The sequence below is a fragment of the Heloderma suspectum genome, chromosome 4, assembly GCF_057233095.1.
Source record: "Heloderma suspectum isolate Gila_16-S chromosome 4, 16-S_ref, whole genome shotgun sequence".
Taxonomy (NCBI): Eukaryota; Metazoa; Chordata; class Lepidosauria; order Squamata; family Helodermatidae; genus Heloderma; species Heloderma suspectum.
The window spans coordinates 111116872-111135473 of NC_139461.1; the positions used below are offsets into that span (position 1 = coordinate 111116872).

Here is an 18602-nt window from a genome sequence, read left to right on the forward strand (position 1 = left end):
TTCAATATTCTCTTAAAATATACACTGCAGTTTCTTAAACTCACTGTAGATTTTATATTATCTTGTTTTAAAAAATAAAATTAACAGAATGAGAGTTATACTGTTTGCCAACATTTTACTTTTAAATGGCAGGACAGCCTCCCCCAACCTGGTACCCTCCAGAGGTGTTGGACTCCAACTCCCATAATTCCCAGCCAATGGCCATGCTGGTTGGGAATTATAGGAGTTGTAGTCCAACACCTCTGGAGGGCACCAGGTTGGCGAAGGCTAACCCAGAAGATATTATGGATTGAAGATGGTACTTCGGCTTTACACAGGCTAAAGAAATGGAATCAGAAAAGCAGCAAATTGCTGTTGGCTTTTTCAGGGTGGGGAAAAAGAAGCAAGATAAAGGAATCTTTCCTTGTAAATGCCCTGTTCGGTCCCTGCTCTTTGGGGCATTCCAAAAAGACAACTGTTTTACATGGAAGGAAAAATCAAGCCACAGTCTCTGCCAATCCCTGCCCTGCAATTCAAGCAACTGCCTCCTAGGCAAATTTCCTAGCTTTTGTGCAGCTTTTCCTCCACTCTAAAAGGTTAAAATGCCTCTCCTAAAGCTTTAAGTAATTCCCATTGAGTTCACTGGAGCCTACTGCCAGGTAAGTAGGTATAGGATTCAGTTATTTATTATTATTTATTAATTATGATTTATTTCATTTCTATGAACTTGAGCACGCTCCGGGAGAGCGGAGGACATAAAGGCCTGGCGTGCTATGATCCATGGGGTCACGAAGAGTCGGACATGACTTAACGACTGAACAACAACAATTTCATTTCTATACTGCCCAATAGCCAAAAGCTCTCTGGGCAGTTTGGCTGCAAGAGGTTCCCCACCCTTGCAGAAAAGAGTCTGGTGGATGACAATAGCCATGGCAAACAAGCCCTTTCTGGCTGGAGGAGTGACAGCTCTACGGATCCAGGTCAGGCTAGCAAGTGTCCAAATAAGAGCTGGTCAGGCCGTTTTGCCTTGCGTTCGATTACCATGTAGCAAATCTGCCTGCAGTCCTATCCCTACCCATGTTTACTCAGGAGTAAGTCCTAGTAATGTCTGTGGGAGCAGCTGCCTCCAAATCGGATCACACAGTCCTTTCAGCCCAATCTGATGATGACTTCAGTGAGCTTAAACCCACAATGGATAGGCTCAGACTATGAGGGTGCTTCCAGATTGGGCTTTTATGGCGCCACCACAATACACAGAAGTCATGGAATTTTACAAAGGGGTCCAGTCAATGACACCTTCCGCTCATAACGCTTCCTGTGTTTTCCCACTGCGCCTTTTCCCCCGCCCCTTAATGCAGAAAATCCATTAAGGAGAAAAAGCCGGAAGAGCTGCACAAGGCCTTCTGATTAATAGTGCTAGGAGTCATCCATCTGGAAGGACACTCAGACCCAACTGGAGGAAAGAAGAATGGCCCATGATGTAAAAACTGAAATCAGGTGCAGTGAATAAATACTGATCGTGCAATGTTAGTCCTACTGCAGTAGAAACAACAAGGAGCTTTGGGACACCTTAAAGTCCACCAACTATTTTATTCTGGCATAAGACTTTCGTGGACTGTTTCAACAGATGTACGCTCGCATCTGATGAAGTGGACTAGACCCCACCAAAGCTCATGCCGAAATAAAATGGGTGGCGTTTAAGGTGCCATAAGGACCTCCGGATGTCCTGGAGTTGCTGGGGGTTGTAGTCCAACACATCTGGAGGGCACCAGGTTGGGAAAGGCCACTTTGCTGTTAGTAGTGGTGTCGACTAGAAGCACCCGATATTCCAACGGGATTCGGCGCCCGTGAGACCGCGCCCAGACGCCTTCGCTTATCCAGGGCAGCTCCACCCCGGCCTCCACCTCCTTCCTCCCAGAGCATCTCCCGCCAGGGGAGGAGCGAGGTTCCTGGCGCGGCCGGGCCTGCTGTGTCGCCATCCTCCTCCAATCAGGGCGGAGGTTGTTGGCCGAGCGGGCTGCGGCTGTCCGTCCCTGTCGCCGAAGATGGCGGCTGCAGGCGGGCCTGGCCGGGCCGTCGAGGAGCTGACTTTGCTGGAGAAGTCCTTGGGTCTGAAGAAGGGGAACAAATACAGCGGCCAAGGAGAGCAGAAGGTGAAGCGGGCGGGCGGATCTGCGAGGGCGGGCCGCGGGGAGGGGGACCCTGGTTGTGGGAACGGGCAGGCGGCGCACACGCGTTCGGCTCTGTCATCTCGAGCTTCGTCCACCACCCGCTCCCGTTAGCAGCAACTTTTGTTACATGTTTATATGTGTCTTTTTAGAGTTGCCGTAAATTTACATTTAAAAAAAAATCATACTCATTTCATTTTCATTTGTTACACTTCTATACTGCCCGATAGCCAAAGCTCTCTGGGCGGGTTACGAATTTTAAAAACCTTAAAAATACAGTTTTATTTTTGGCCTCTCATACAGTCTTCTGTTGCTGCTCTGCCCCCTTCTCCCCACAGTAAGCCAAAGCTGTTTTTTCTTTTCTGTATGTTCTTCTTGTATAGATAATATCTTTAAAATGTGTTTGAACAACATACATTAGTAGTGGTGTTAATATGGATACTTTAATTATTAATATTAAAGCATATTTGTTTTAGGGAGCAATCCTATGCATGTTTAGACAGAAAAAAAAAAAGTCCTACAACTCCCAGCATTCCCCAGCTAGCACTGCTGGCTGGGGAATGCTGGGAGTTGTAGGACTTTTTTTCTGTCTAAACCTGCTTAGGATTGTGCCCTTGCTGTGTTATTGTATTTTATGGTTTTAAGTGTTGGGAGATGTAGAACTGAAATAAATAAAACCATGCTTTAGTTAATATATCATTATTATTACATTAAAATTGGGATTTGCATTCCGTCTGTGCAGGTTCTTCAATAAGTGAGAGAACAGTGACAGCCAGTTTATATACATTCAACACACTCGAGATTTTCTTTAACTATAGCACTGTGTGTGTGCGTGCATGCATGCATGCTTGTTTGGAGCACTGTCATACAGTGATGATGGGGTCGGGGAGAATTTTCTTGAACCTAAGAAAATTGGTATATCAGCAACAAGACTATGCTGAACCCTTCTCCCCACAAGTGCTAGTTTTGTATGTGCAATTAAGTTTTTAATGGGGTATTTCCAACTTGCACATATATGTGTAGACTGAAATGATACTTAATAAGACAGTCTTGTGAATAAGCCCACAAGTGTGTGTGGAGGGGGGCGGTGTTACTAGCCTGCTGAGATCTGGCAGAGGAGGGACAGAGAGCTGCAGTTCAGTGGAGGGGTTTCTCTTCTCTAGCAGCTTGCTTGGTTTGCATATTGGGTGCAGAGGCAGGCAGAGGCAGGATGGAGTCCTCCATCCTTCCTCACTTGCCTGCACACTCATTTGTATGCCATTCCTGGTCACATATTCCTGGCTGAGCTAGGAAAAGTTTAACCATTTGATTCTGCTGAATGTATATAAACTGATTCTGATTCTGCTAGTAACATAGCAATACCTATAAAAGCAGTTGTTAGTTATCTTATAGGAACTCAATAGCTGAAACACCTCTTATTGGACCAACTCATATCTGATATATTATGAAAGAAGGCTGCAGTGTGTGACTTTGGGACGATTTGCTGCTCTTAGTGCACTTTCTGTTTGTGCCCAGTAATTTTAGGCTTTCTTTGGGATGTGTTTTTCAGAAATGTGTAGAAGAAATAACAATGCATAAAGGTATAATAAAACTACACCTTTCCATTGATCAAAACTGGCATCTTGTTTGGTGGAAAGTCAGGTTAATTGACTTCAAAATGGGATTGGTTTCCAAGAAACGTAGAGGGGTGGGGAGAGGTCGCATAAGGTTTTTCTTTCTTTCTTTTATAAAATGGAGCTTGGTGGGAATTGGAACGTGTTACAAAAGCAGTTCAAATGGTGTTCTATATTAGAATCACTGAGTCAAGTTGAATTCTCTCTCTAGACTCCCGTACTACAGGTGAACAATGGCCCCAGTCTGACAGGACTGACCACTATCGCTATCCATCTAGTTAAACAAGCAAAGAAGGAACAGCTGCTTGGAAGTAGTGCAGAAGAGAAAGCAAAGGTTCAGCAATGGTTAGAATACAGAGTAACACAAGTAGATAAGCAGTCCAGTAAAGAAGATATTAGAATAATTCTGAAGGTAAGAGTAACTTAATTTAACAGATTGCATTTTGAGGTATTGGGGCAGTATAAAGGTCAGATGTTGAGGACCCAACAATAGGAGTTGGCTGTCTCCCATCATGCCTTGCTTGTGAGCTTCTCAGGGTATATGACTGATCACTATTAAATGGGGAATAAATAGACCTCTTGCCAGACAGCAAGACAGTTATTATGTTCTTAATGGGTTGTCTTGATAAAAGTGTGTGTACTACTTCTCTAATCCCTTAAAATAGTGAGTGCTTTATCTTTGTCCTAATATTATCAACAGGTGACAACATGGTGCAAAAAAAACCCCTATACCATTAATTGAAATGCCTTCTTTAAAAGAGAAATAATTTTAAGTGTGTGCGGGGGGGGGGGGGGCAGTATGAATTTTTAAAAAGTGGTTGTTTGGACACATTCTTTATTGTTTTGGAATTGATTATCAAAACAAATGTATGGTTCTCAATATTAATTATGGTGTTTCCAGGCCTCTGGTATATACAGGAATCTACTCAACAATGAAAGGAAAATATGTATTTGTATGAGTGGGTACAAACCAAAATTTAAGCACTGCCGTTGAAAGCAATTGGATTTAAATGTGCTTCACCTGAACCATGTCCTATGCTTAGTAGCCACATTTTCAATTGGATCTTAACCGATCTTAGTCTGCTGGTTAGTTATTGGCTAGTGTGGTTGGTTGATTCTCTTCTTGACCATTCACCCACTGGTAACACTGCAGACATGCCCTGTGTGTACGCTCTTCCCTTCTCCTTCACAAATGGATTACTGATAGGCAATAGGGTGTGCCTAGACTGCACTAGTCCTCAGTGGTAGGTATAGTAGGGACTTTCACAAGAACACTCACAGAATGAATGCCAATCTCTGAATCTGAAGTTTCTAACTACATAGAGGATTTTGAGCCCCTTCAGCAATTTCTTGTATGTGCAAATAAGGAAATTTGCATGCAGAAGTCTTTCTCCATGTGTAAATCATCTACATCTAAACTTCAGTTCTGTACCCAAAAAAGGAAACTAGTTTAACATTTGAATAAGTTGCCACATGTACCAGAAATAGTCAACCATATACGGATATCCCAGCTTTTGGAAACTGAAATAAAATACGTTCAAAGCAACATAAAATTAACAGCCTGCTGGATCAGGTCAAGGGTCTAGAATCCTGTTTCCCACAGCGGCCATCCAAAAGCTTCTGGAAACCCGACAGCAGGGAATGAAGGCAAATTGTCTATCCTGAATCTGTTTCCAGTCCATTTAATTGGATGGCCCCAAGTTCTGGTATTATAAGCAAAGGAGCCAAATGTCTTTTTCCACTCTTTCCATACCATCCATAATTTTATAAACCTATCCTGTCCTTTCTCAGTCATCTCTTTCTAAGTTAAAATAGCCCCAAAGGGTTGTATCCAATGGTTGTGTGAGTGGAAGGCATCTTGCACAATACATCTTTATCTCCCCCCCACCGTGGCAATATAGGGGGCACAATATCCCCCTCATTGCAGCGATGTACAACACAGCCCCCATTGTTTCAGAGGACCCCCCCCCCCCGCAAAATCTGGAGAGGATTGAGGAGAAGGAGATTGGTTGTGCAAGTTGCCTTCTCCTTGTGCTACTATTAAACATAAGAGCTGTTCTGGATCAGACCAAAGGCCTGTCCAGTCTAGCGTTTTGTTCCCACAGTGGCCAACCAGATGCCCATGCAACAACACCTGCCTGCTTGTGCCCCTCAGCAACTGGTATTGAGGTGCACTGCCTCTGATACTGGAGGTAATCTACAACCATCATAACTAGTGGTGATTGATAGCCTTATCCTCCATAAATTTGTCTAATCCCCTTTTAAAACCATCCCAAGTTTGTGGCCACTGGTACATCTTGTGATAATGAACTTGATTATGAGCTGTATGAATAAGTACTTTTTATCTGTCCTGGATCTCCTATCACTTAGCTTCATTGGATGACCCTGGGTTTTAGTATTATAACAGCGCACCTTGCTTCACACCATGTATAATTGTATACCCCTCTGTAATGCCTCCACTTACTCGCCTTTTTTCCAAGTTAAAAACTATAAACATAACCTTTCTTCATAGTGGGGTTGCTCCTACCCTTTGATCACTTTGGTTGCCCTTTTCTGTAGCTTTTTGAGCTGTACAGTACCCTTTTTGAGGTGCAGCAACCAGAACTGCACACAGTATTCCAAGTGTGGTCTCTTCATAGATTTGTATAAAGTCATTATACTTTATTTTCAAATACTTTCCTATTGATGCCCAACATGGAAATTGCCTTTTTCATAGCAGCAACATACTTATCCATTTTCCATCAACCTATCCACCACAACCTCAAGATTTCTTTCCTGGTCATTTACTGCCAACTCAGACCCTATTAGCTTATATGTCAAGTTAAGGGGTGGGGGTGAAGTTGCTCCAGTGTGCATCAATTTACACTTTCTTACATTTAACCTTATTAGACTTTTTTAATGTCCATTCCCCATTTAGAGAGATCCTTTTGAAGCTCTTTGCTGTCCCAAATTTGTTCTAACTACTCTAAATAATTTGGAATCGCCACCTCACTACTCACCCTTAATTCAAGGTCATTTATGCAAGAGTTTAAAAGCACAGGTCCTTGGGGAATCCCATTCTTTACTCCTCTCCAGTGCATGAACTCACCATTTATTCCTACTGTCTGCTTCCTGTTTAACCAGTTACCAGACCATAAGAGGACCTCTCCCCTTATCCCATGATGATTAAGTTGTTCAAGAGTCTTTGAGGGACTTACTCAAAAGTCTTTGGAAAGTCCAAGTAAACAAGTGTCTACCAGATCACCCCCATCCACATGCTTGTTGACTCTCTAAAAGAACTCTAAAAGGTTAGTGAGACAGGACTTAACTTTACAGAAGACATGTCATTTCTTCTTCAGCAGGGCTGGTCCTTCTATATGCTTAATAATTTTATCCTTAATATTGCTTTCTACACATTTACCTTAAAACAGATACTAAGCTAACAAGCCTATCCTCCCCCCCCCTTAAAACGTGGTGTTACATTGGTCATCCTCTGGTACAGAGGCCAATCTTAGGGACATGTTATGTATTTTTGTTGTGAAATTTCTGGTTTTCCACCTGAGTTTTTTAAGAACTCTTTGAGGGATACCATCTGGACCTAGTGATTTTTTATTTTCCATTTGGCAGTAAGATCTAGAGCTTAATCTTATCACTACTCTTATCACTACAATTTGCCTTGGTTCCTCTGAATCCCTTGTTTAAAATACAAGTTCAGACACAGGTATCTGCCCTACATCTCCTATAAACATTTTAGCTTTTCTTCTTAGGGAAGAAGCTCCAACATCCCTGGTCATGTAAATGGATTTTTTCTGCACCTCTTCCAGCGCTACAATGTCCTTTTTGTGATGGTGTACAAGACCAGAATTGCATACAGATTTCCAGATATCATTGCACCATGGATTTATATAAGTGTATGATTATTAGGGTTCCCCAAATTCTCTGCCAAACTTCTCCTTGGACTTAAAGATTCCATATTAGTGGAAATGTTTACTGGAGCAGTACTGGCAGTGTTGGAATGTGGTGTTATTTCAGAGATGTATTTTTAGAATGTACACACTGAAAGTAAAAATAACTTGGAAAATGGACATTTATATATGCATGTCTCCTGGGATTTATTTGTTGCTTTGAAAGTGTGTGTCATGTTTCAGATGTATTTAATCTAGTTTTTTCTGGTTATGTATATTGATGTATGTTTATATAGCTGAGGAATAATTATTTATTTGTATACATTCAGAGACAGAGAGAGAGTTCGACCAAAGTGATACATTTTGAATAAGGCTATTTTTTGTTTCTTTCAGTTCTGCACAGGAGTGCTTCTGCAGGAAGTGTTTTTTTTTAAGTTTGGTGGGAGAAGTGGGTGCTTTTTGTTTACTTAGTAGCCCTATTCAGGCGTTACCCTAACCGGTTACATTCACCACACAAGCTGAGACAAGGCTGTGCCAACTAGCCCTGCCCCTGACGTCACATCACAACATAGGTCCTCCCATCAGCTTCCATGTGTACAGCCTGCAGGGGAGAGGCCTTTGTCTAAACAGCTGTACGCGTGGAAGCCTCCACATGATTCAGAACCCTGATCGTGAAGCCTTCCCCATCCCAGATTGCGTGGTCAGTATAACCACTTAGGATAATGCCTGAAATAGGGCTTAAGTTGCACTCATGTCCTTGTGTAGGAAGATTTTTTTTAAAGCTTGGTTTAATTGTTAGTGGGGAGGGTTTCAGTTGCTTTTATATTGCATTGGAAAGTTGATGCATTCCTGTGGAAAAGTGGCCAAAAAAATCTTATTCGGAAGATTTTTATTATATTTAATAACTCATAAGAGCATACTTGAATAATTACACTTGCCATGGCATCACTGTCTAAGCATAACAAACCTTGTTCCCTGTGCTAAAGCTGCAGAGGTGGCATTGTCCCAGCAGCTTTGCAGCAATTTCTATCCTTTCCCAGCTTCAAGGTTTGGAAGAAGGCACTGACTGCTGCCACCCAGCATCAGCTGAAAGCTGCACATTCCCTACCTTGCTTTCCTTTCAGGAAAGAAGAGGAGGAGGTCCTTTCAGCTGCTGCTCTGTATTGATGCTCAGAGCCTCTTTGCTGAAAACCAGCTGAAGCTGGAATGTTCCGCATCTGCTTTTCTTGCAGACAGGCTAGTGAGGATTCCCTTGCTGTTTGGGTGAAGGCACTTGCCTGCAACCAACTGGCAGCAGGGAGGAAGTGGTAACCATAGGTTTTGACCTGGCTAGCAAGGCCAGCCAAAAAATACCAGACCTCTGCATGAGAGGAATAATTGTTCATCCCCAACTATAATACTGGGCACCTAATTTGCTGCCTTCACTACTGAAACACCCAGAGTCAGCATTGTCATTGAACTGGCTGCCATGAGTCCCAAAAGCCTTTTCCTGGCTTGTCACTGGACTGGTGTAATTTTTTGCCTGCTCATACATTTATATGCACATTTATTATATTATATGGTTGGATGTGGAAGATTGTGCTCTTAATATTTAAATTTCTGTAGCTTGAGGTACATTTAATCTCTTACATTTTTCCTAGGACCTTAATTCATACCTTGAAGATAAAGTCTACATTACAGGAAACAATTTTACTTTAGCAGATATTCTATTGTACTACGGACTGCACCATATCATAGTGAGTTAAAGTTTGTTACAGCCTTGACTGGTAGATACTTTTTTCCTTTAAGAAACAGATTTCCATTTATCTAGGAATGGTAATTTGAGAAGGGAGAGATCATAGTTTTGCAAGTATTTCTTACTGTTAGTCTAGTATAGAAAAAAAAAGTATGGTTCTATTCCTGACTAGCTTTCCATAGTGGAAGGTTGTCCTTTTTCATGCTCTTTATTTCAACTTTTACTTTTCTGTCCCAGATGTAATGAAATACAAAGAATTGGAATCTAAAAATAACTAGTCCGAGGCAAGGGATTCATTGCCATCCATCTGGCAGTTTACCTTTTTTTAACCCATACTGCTGTTTTCATTTTCTATAGCAGTTACATCAGAACATGCAGCAAACAGAATAAGCATAGAATGATCATGGTGTTTTAATATAGTGGGCAAAGTTAACATGGGGAAGAAATCTTGCATTAGGCCTAGTTTAAGATAGAATGGATTTCTTTTCTGAGAAATGAAGCCAGAACAGTTCATGAACTCATGATTTTATGGATGTTATAGGGAAGAGGAGTGGATCGTGGTGGTAAGGCAGTGTAGAATCTTATTTGGAATGAAATTAATCAACAGTACTTACAGACGTCAGATTTTGAAACCTGATTTAAAAGGGTAAATAAATATTTTATATCTTGCTGTTGTCGGTAATATGACTGTGGCCTTTTTTCTTCCATTGTTTAGGCAGACCTTACCGTGCAGGAGAAGGAGAAATACCTTAATGTATCTCGTTGGTTTAATCATATTCAGCATTATCCAGGTATCCGGCAACGTCTGTCTAGCATAGTCTTCATCAAGAACAGACTCTATAATACACATTAAATGCTGTGTTAGGAATTTCTGAAAAATGAAAAACATCTTTTCGAACCACTGATGTGCAAGCATTCATTTCTGTCATTTCCATATGTGAAGCTGAACATTTGGTGCCTAAAGTAATAACATTGCATTGAGTAGCTGTTTAGAAATATGGCCTTCATTAAAACAATTGTTTGGCAAATTTCAACAAGTGAAATGTGAATCAAGCCGTTTAAAGTAGAACATTTATTTTAATCATACAGACATATAGGAGCTTAGCCTTTATTGTACGGAAATATATAGAACTCTACCGCAATATGTCAGCTGTGCTATTTGTCTGAATTGTATCATGCATAGTACTCCCTTGTATTTTTCTCCTATGGATGTTTACAACTAGTTTTGTAAAAGCTACTATAAAATTCTATTGTGCCAAGGATTTTGAAAGAGAAGCCAGATGTATTGGAAGCAAATCATATTTATGTGATAAATTATTTTAAAAGTCTTAGTTTGATTATTTATTTCCTTGGGGAGGGAATACAAATTAATATACAAAATTAAAATATCAGGATACTGCAAATGGAATAAATTTTACTTTTAAAATGCTCCACTTTCCCAGTGACTTAATACTCTTTCTTTTTACTGCACCGCTACCTCAATTCTACAGAAGCATCTTTATTCCCTTTTCTGAATGTAGCCAGGCTTCCATGTCAACCTCTTTTTATTTAACTGTCTTTACCTTATGCCTGCTATCATGTACAGGCAACAATTTGTCTGTATTGGTCATAATGTAGATGGATGTCCTTTACAATTCAGGCATATTCCACACCCTTCAATAAAGGTTGCTGATGTCTACACGTGGATTTATTCATTGCATTGGGGAACTCTTGGCTTCCAGAACAGTTTGTAGGCATTTGATACACATTCATCTCTGTATGTCAGGGATTGGCAGAAGATAGTTCTAGATCTGCTGGTAGATCTCTGGGTGATCTGCAGTAGATCAGTGAAGATTCCTGGCTCCCAATTATTTAAGAATAGCAGCAACCCCCTTCAATTATACTGCTGAAATGAAGAAAGCTAGAGGGAAACCAGGAGTAGACCCTTGTGTGGAAAGACTGAACAGTTCTGCTCATCAAAATTAATTATTTAATCTGTGTTTGTCTTTTGGACCAGGCTCTAATTGGTGGATCTTGGGGTCCTAGTAAAAAAAAGTAGATTCCACAATCCTGAAGTCATATTCCTGCTATAGGTAACCTGACCCATACCTAGATGGGAAGTACCCAGAAACTCCATGTCATTCTGAGCTACTAGAGGAAGGGTAACTTAAAATGACCCTAAAACTAATAAATTATTAATACATTTCATGTTTAATATAAGAATTAACTCCATGAAATTAGAAAATTAATTTCTGCCTCTACAGATACTTGATCCTGGGGATTCTAAAAAAAAGCCATCACCAGGAAACTATTTTCAATTGTTTGCATCATTACCCAACTACACAATATGCTCACTAAGCTTCATCTTCTAACATAACGTACTAAGGGAGCAATCCTATGGCTGCTAGTCAGTGGCTAGACGGCCATAGGATATCTGGTTATCCAGGTACTGACCTCAGAGCCCGTGTTCTGAGGTTGGTTCCCAGAGAACCGACCTTCCCCACTGCCTCACAGGCAGTGCAGAACAGTGCCACGCTCCAAAGAGGAGCACAAAGTGGCCAAAACGGGGCGTTCTGGGGTGGGGAAGGCAGAAATGCCGGAACAACACATCCCATGGCAGCCTCCTCCCCTGTTCCTCCTTCCCATGGCTGGATGGCTGAAATTGGCTGTCTAGCAGCAAATGCAGGGCAGGAGAAATGCAGAGAATGATCCCCTCCGTGCTTCTGCCTTCCTTTGGACAGGCGGTCACCTCCGGGTTCAGAGGTGGCCGCCTATCCCCATAGGATTGCACCTTAAAAGTGCAAATACTGTCATGGGTCTCTGCAGATATTCTTCTGCAAAGCACTTAAAGATGTGGTTCTAGAGTTTGATGAAACCATACCCCAAACCTGGCTTTCTTGATAAATGTTGTGGCTTTTACTTTTGCTTCTGACATCAGCATATAGTTAGGAGTGTATTTACTTGTGTTTAGGAGCCTGCAGAGAAAAGCCTCAGAAATGCCACATAACAAGTTTTGATATTAGAGCTTATTTTGTAGCAGAACACATACTGGCTCAGCCTTCCCCAACATGGTACCCTCCAGATGTTTTGGACTACAAATCTCATTAGCCCCGGCCAGCATGGCCAATGATCGGGGATGATGACAGCAGTCAAAAATAATTAAATTTATAAGTGTACATAATTAAGCTGGACTAGCAGCCATAAGGAGTATTTTATTTAAGACATTAATATACCACCAAACATTAAATATTGTAATGACAAAAATTGCTAAATCACTTTAACACATGAGAATAGGAGGTGTCCATGGAAGGAGCATATATATTCATTATTGATCATTTAAGAAATTGATCTTCAGATCTACCTGTGGAATAAAAGGAGAAAAATTCTCCCTGTTAAAAGTTAATACTATCCATCTTGCCTCACTTTAACCTTTACATTTCAATAAATATTTTGTTTGTCCTGTCCCTCATGGTATTACTTCTAATATATGCATGTTTAGGAGCGTAACTGGTACTTCTAACTCTGCTTTGTTCCGTCAAAAAATTATAGGAATGATGATGAAGACTGGATTTATTTTCATAGTATTTTGTGAACTATGATGCACATTTCATATTTTGCATAACTGCTGCATCCAAATACATTCAAGAGCCTGACGTGTTATCTTCTTGAGTATGCACCTCTGGGATGTGAAGTGTCTGCCATATGGTGTGAGAACACTTCACAATAGAAGTATTCAGGAGTGCAGTAACTGTTGTCTGTGTGCAAATAATCTGCCAGTTGTCATTCCTGCTGCTCTTCAGTTTTCTTGATTGAACAGACATTTTTATCACAGCTAGTAGAGCAAGATGATGCTGTAAAGAAATACATCAGTTAAAACTGGCGCCCTTGGCCTCATGTTCATTTTACCAGTTATGAATATTTATAACAATATTTGAGTTTGGTGTTTGACATTGCAAATGTGACCAATGAATTGCCTGGATGATGGTGAGTTTCCATATTTGAGAGAGACCATTCTAAAAACACAAGGGGGGTGATGGATATGAGGTTATATTGTCATACAAGTACAGGCAAATGTATGAAGATTATGCATTCCAAACTGCCACTCTTAGTATCCATTTAACATCACAGCTACTGATGAGGGCAGAAGAATTACAAGAATTATGGGAGAACTACATCCCTAATTTATTAATTGAATCCCCTGGACTGCAAGGAGGTCAAATCAGAACATCCTAAAGGAAATCAACCCTGAGTACTCATTGGAAGGACAGATACTGAAGCTGAAGCTCAAATATTTTGGCCACCTAATGCGAAGAGAAAACTCCCTGGAAAAGACCCTGATGCTGGGAAAGATTGAAGGCAAAAGGAGAAGGGGACGGCAGAGGATGAGATGGCTAGATACCATCACTGATGCAATGAATATGGACTTGAGCACACTCCAGGAGAGAGCGCAGGACAGGAAGGCCTGGCGTGCTATGGTCCATGGGGTCACGAAGAGTCGGACATGACTGAAAACATCCATGCTTTTGCAGGAATTAATTATTTCCTGCGTAGTTGAGGTTTTCTATACTATTTTCAACAGGTTCCCCTTCAGATGGCTCAGTGGACCCTGATGTCTTCCCTTCTGTTAAAATTGGAGAACAATAGGTACTGAGAGAAGCAATATAAGATCTATTACATTATCCTGCCTTCATCTTTGTTACTATCTGCACTTCTGACCTGTAGTGCCAGGTAGCTTCTGAACCCCTGCCATGCTAGCCAATGAAGGGCAACCTCATCATTTTGGAGAAATGTTGCTGTATGCATTATATTTGCTACATAACAATCAATAGGTGTAAGCCAGCCTTCCCCAACCTGGTGCCCTCCAGATGTTTAGGACTACACCTCTCAGCATTCCTCACCATTGGCCATGTTAGCTGGGGCTGATGGGAGTTGCCACCACTGTAACCCATTCTACTTTACACTTGTCAGCCTATTCCAAATAGCACCAAATGATCTGCTTTGCTGTTGTAACTTAATTACACAACACAGCTTTCATTTTCCCCTCAATATTTAGATAGAATGAAGAGTATTAACCTGACTTTAAATCCCTGGTTTGTTCATCTTTTGGGACCTGATGAGAGATGTATTACACCTAGTTCCTCCCTAATCGCTTTTTTGCCAGCTACCCAAAGGTTGAATTGTTTTTGTTTATCCTCCATCAGCTGATTTGTTTTCCAGTCACTCTGTATGTGGAACTGTATCTTCTAATGAGTTAAAAATGTGGCGAATTGTGTAAATATATTGTCCCATCTGGTATATAATGCTTTGGTAAAAGGAGGGCAAAGTGAGAATCTTCCTATGTAAATGAGCATAGTGTGGGTGCTTGTGACATCACCATGGAGATGTGTGAAATTCAAAGTGCATTTTCTATGTATCCTGTGAAAGCATTTTACATTATATTACCAGTACTTTGATGGTACTATTTATTGAATCAAGTAATACAGATGATTAAAAAAATGAATGCACCCCATATGATTGATACCTATCAGAAAATAAAAACCCGAGAGAGGTTTGAGCCAGCACACATCCCAAGTACTGTACATGTATGTAAGTCAGCTTCCATCTCTATGCTGTCTAGAAAACGATAGTTTCAAATAAATTATATGGATCATTTTCTTTTTAGCCAGGGCTAAAATTACATGTGTGTTCAGTTTTTTCTCACTTGCCATTGGTTTTTGTTTATTGGTTTTAATGTCTCAGCTATTTTACAGACTTTAACCATATATCCCAAACGTGTAGATATGTGGCATTTTAATGGATGAGTTCCTTCTTAATTTCTGTCGTTTGGAGAGCAATATTTCTTCTTAGAGTCCCTAATTAGAGAGGTCTGCTGTTCTCCATTATTAAAGCACTACATTTCAAACACATTTCTATCCATTATGTAACCTTACCTTAGTGTATGATGTGGTGAAATGAAACAATGTTCTTCCTCTGCTTAAAAAAGAAAACCTTGTTGAATTTTATCACAAAGCATTTGTAGGAAAGTAGCCCTGTTCTGTTCCTGTGCTTTCTGGATACACACATACACACACGGCCTTTGTAACCCAGCACTGCATGTCTTGCGTGGTGGATTTATAACGTTATAGCCCCACAGCTTTAAAGTAACGTAGAAGGATGTTAAACATTGGAGAAAGAGCTTGATTTGGTCGTAGTGATTACTTGTACTGCTTTACCTAGCATTCCTGCAGGCGTAACTTTTATTTCTTGTATTGGTAGTGACTGCAATAATTTCAGCTGCTGCTGAACGCAGCTTGGCTCATCCTTCACTGCAGAGGAAGCAGGGGAGCCTGGTAATTTTTTATTGTCATTACATCTTAAGGATTCCCCCTTTTCCCCCTTCCTATGTTACCCTGGCCCCCTTTAGGAAGATTTGGAGCCATTAAAGTTTCCCTTTTATTGGAAGAACTAAATCTCTTTCAGCTTTCTCCAACCTCGTGATCTAATGTGACAGCTCATCGGTGATGTCTGTTCCACTTCAAAGAGGCAGGTAGCCTAGGGCCAGCCAGCTGTATTGTGGATTCCGCAGATTTGGCTTGCTGTTCCTGCTGGGTGTCATCTGTCTTCTTAGTCTTGCAGTGGATAATTTTTGTCCTCCCCTAACATCATCTGCCTGAGCAGTTCCTGCCTGGCAGGCCTGTCTGTCCAGGTTGAGCATCAAATATGGTAACTGTATGACTAATCTGACAAGGCAACTACTCCAAACAGTGGAGCCCCAGGCCCACTTTAACCAGGATCAGCATCACAGCCCACAAACTTCCAACAATCATGACCGTGGTTTCAGTCTTCCATCACAGATGCTGCCCATGGACTTATTCTGCTCACGCAAACTATATCTCTCTTTCGATCCCCCCATCACCACAACCCCCTCTCTTAAAGGATGTCATTCTGATTCTTCATATCCCGTGAGAAGTCTGCCTCAACAGGTTTGGGTTTTCCTGCCTGTTGCCAGCATTTGAGTCAAACACCGCCACTTGGATGAAACAATCCTTTAGTAGATTATCATTGCTAGACGGCCCGTGGGGGAAATGACAGGACTCGGCATGTTAATCTGGAGATTTCACAATCCAGGATACTGTGAATGCTAATGGTAAATGGTAAGCTGATCCCTAAAAGAGAAAGCAGGTTCCATGGCAAGGCAAAAGTGACACAATTTATATAGTAAATCTTCCCCAAAACCCTCTATGATGACTACATACGTTGATTTTCAAGCTCAGAGCCATAAATATCCCCATAGTTTCATGACTTGATGACTTTATTGTACAAACTGACAGGTAGGGGATCTGCAAATACTGCCTTTTCATAGAACCATAGAACAGTAGGGTTGGAAGGGGCCTACAAGGCCATCGAGTTCAACCCCCACTATAAAAATAGTTTTTATAACTATTACCTTCTATCCCGTCCATGCTTCCACAATTAAATTGTGACAAAATTATGTAAACATGCAGCAAGGCAAAAAAGAAAGAAATTCCTAACCCTGCACACATGCACCAAAGAAAACATATTTTCTTAAAGGGGGTGGGGGAGAGACTGTGGCTTTAGCACCGCCTGTTACAAAACTGGCTCTCATTCAATGCAGTTGAAATTCACATGTTGCATTTTTTCCTATGTAGAAATAATCTCTATATAGGAAGAAGCATTTATACTATTGTGCATGAAATGTAGCATGTATTTTTCACTACCGATAGGTATGGTTTCCTGATCTGAATACTTGTGCCAAAATTATCATTCCACTACAATAGTGCACATGCTTTTTCCTACAGAGATTTTATGTCTATGCAGGAAATGGAACACTGTACAATAGCCATGCAGCTTATTGTGGGCAAGTAGCAAATATCACCTGCCTGCTGCTCTATCCACCACAGCATGTACCCATTTTTGCTGCTGTCACTGCACTACTACCTCATACCTTGTCTTGGCCCTTTAAATTTATGGTTGGGACCAGCTGCCTTTGCATCTCACTGTCTCTCCACACTCACACACACACCTCTCGGGAAACTATATAGCAGTGGAAGTACTTATCAGATGGGAGAAATAAATTTTTGCAAATACAAAATATAGCACTGATTTTTACATATAATTTATGGGCTGCCTTATAAAAAGAGTTCTCTGGATTGCTTACAGAACTAAGCGGGGAATTTTTCCCTGTACATTTGGTGTTGGAAAATATCTCCCTGAATTTGAAGCACAAGAGGTAAGACAACTAAACTCTGTGTAATAACTACGCTGGAAATACCCATTGATTTTAGCATATGATGAAGCATCAAGTACATTTTAGGCATACACCATGACACATAACAGGCTTGTTATGCATCTCACCATATCTTAGCAGAACCTGCCACTTGAAAGTTTTTCTGTGAAATGGAGAAGTCATGGGTTGGTGTGATCTGGCATAGCTTTCACAAGACCAATCACCATGTCTAGAACCGGCCCCTTTGGCTTCATATCGACATGGCAAATTAGTAATATGAACTAGCCTTGACTAGTTTGGCTTATCTTTTAATTTCATTATTTTTGGTTTGCCAAATGCCAGACTGGAAGGGGCTGTGTAATCTGATGGTGGATATACAGATGTTCAGTGAATGGTTCAGATATAGTAGATTTCTCCAGAAATGGAAAAAGAGAGGTGAAACTGGCTGGGCAATTCGTTGGATCTAGACTGAGTCATACTTAACGTATTGAAATCAGTGGGTCTGTAGTTATGGCTAACTTAAGTCCCATTGTTTTCAGTAGGTCTAGACTAAATCGGGTGATCAACTTGAGGCCCTCCAGATGTTTTGGACTGCAACTCCGATTAGCCCTAGCGAGCAACTCTTAATGGTGAGGGATCGTGGGAGCTGTAGGCTAAAACGTTTGGAGAGCCGCAAGTTGCCCATCCCTGCATTAAATGTTTCGAGCAAGGGCCAAACGGCTGCAGTTTTCAGGTTTCCCCCAACAACCTCAACCAGCAGCGGACCCCGTGCCTCCCAAACGGGGGCAGCTCTCCCCCTCTCGTCTCTCTTTACCGCTAGGCATCCTGGCTATTTTGCGCGAGCCGCGCAGGGATCCTCCGCCCAGGCGTCAATTGGTGACGTGATCGCGAGGCTCCCCCCTCCCGCCGCGGGGCTTGCGGACGTTCCTCTCTTTTCCTCACAAAGCGAAAGAACGCCTCCTGCACATGCGCCATGCTCCCAGGACTCTCCCCTTCCCGATACCCGCAGGACAGCTG

At 41.4% G+C, this 18602-nt stretch overlaps 1 protein-coding gene and 1 long non-coding RNA gene across 2 annotated transcripts; one reads left to right on the plus strand and one right to left on the minus strand.

The window, feature by feature from the left end:
* The first annotated feature begins 1966 nt into the window (after positions 1–1966).
* EEF1E1 (eukaryotic translation elongation factor 1 epsilon 1) lies at positions 1967–10707 on the plus strand. The gene is made up of 4 exons (XM_084850360.1): positions 1967–2132; positions 3972–4172; positions 9285–9380; positions 10095–10707. The coding sequence occupies exons 1-4, from the start codon at positions 2025–2027 to the stop codon at positions 10230–10232; spliced, it is 543 nt and encodes a 180-aa protein (XP_084706486.1). The 5' UTR covers positions 1967–2024; the 3' UTR covers positions 10233–10707.
* On the minus strand, positions 9674–18579 carry LOC146347285 (uncharacterized). Its single transcript, XR_014790239.1, has 4 exons — positions 18400–18579; positions 15289–15328; positions 13036–13209; positions 9674–10216 (listed from the first exon to the last, which is right to left on the minus strand). It is a non-coding gene; the product is annotated as an uncharacterized LOC146347285 (long non-coding RNA).
* Positions 18580–18602: the final 23 nt, after the last annotated feature.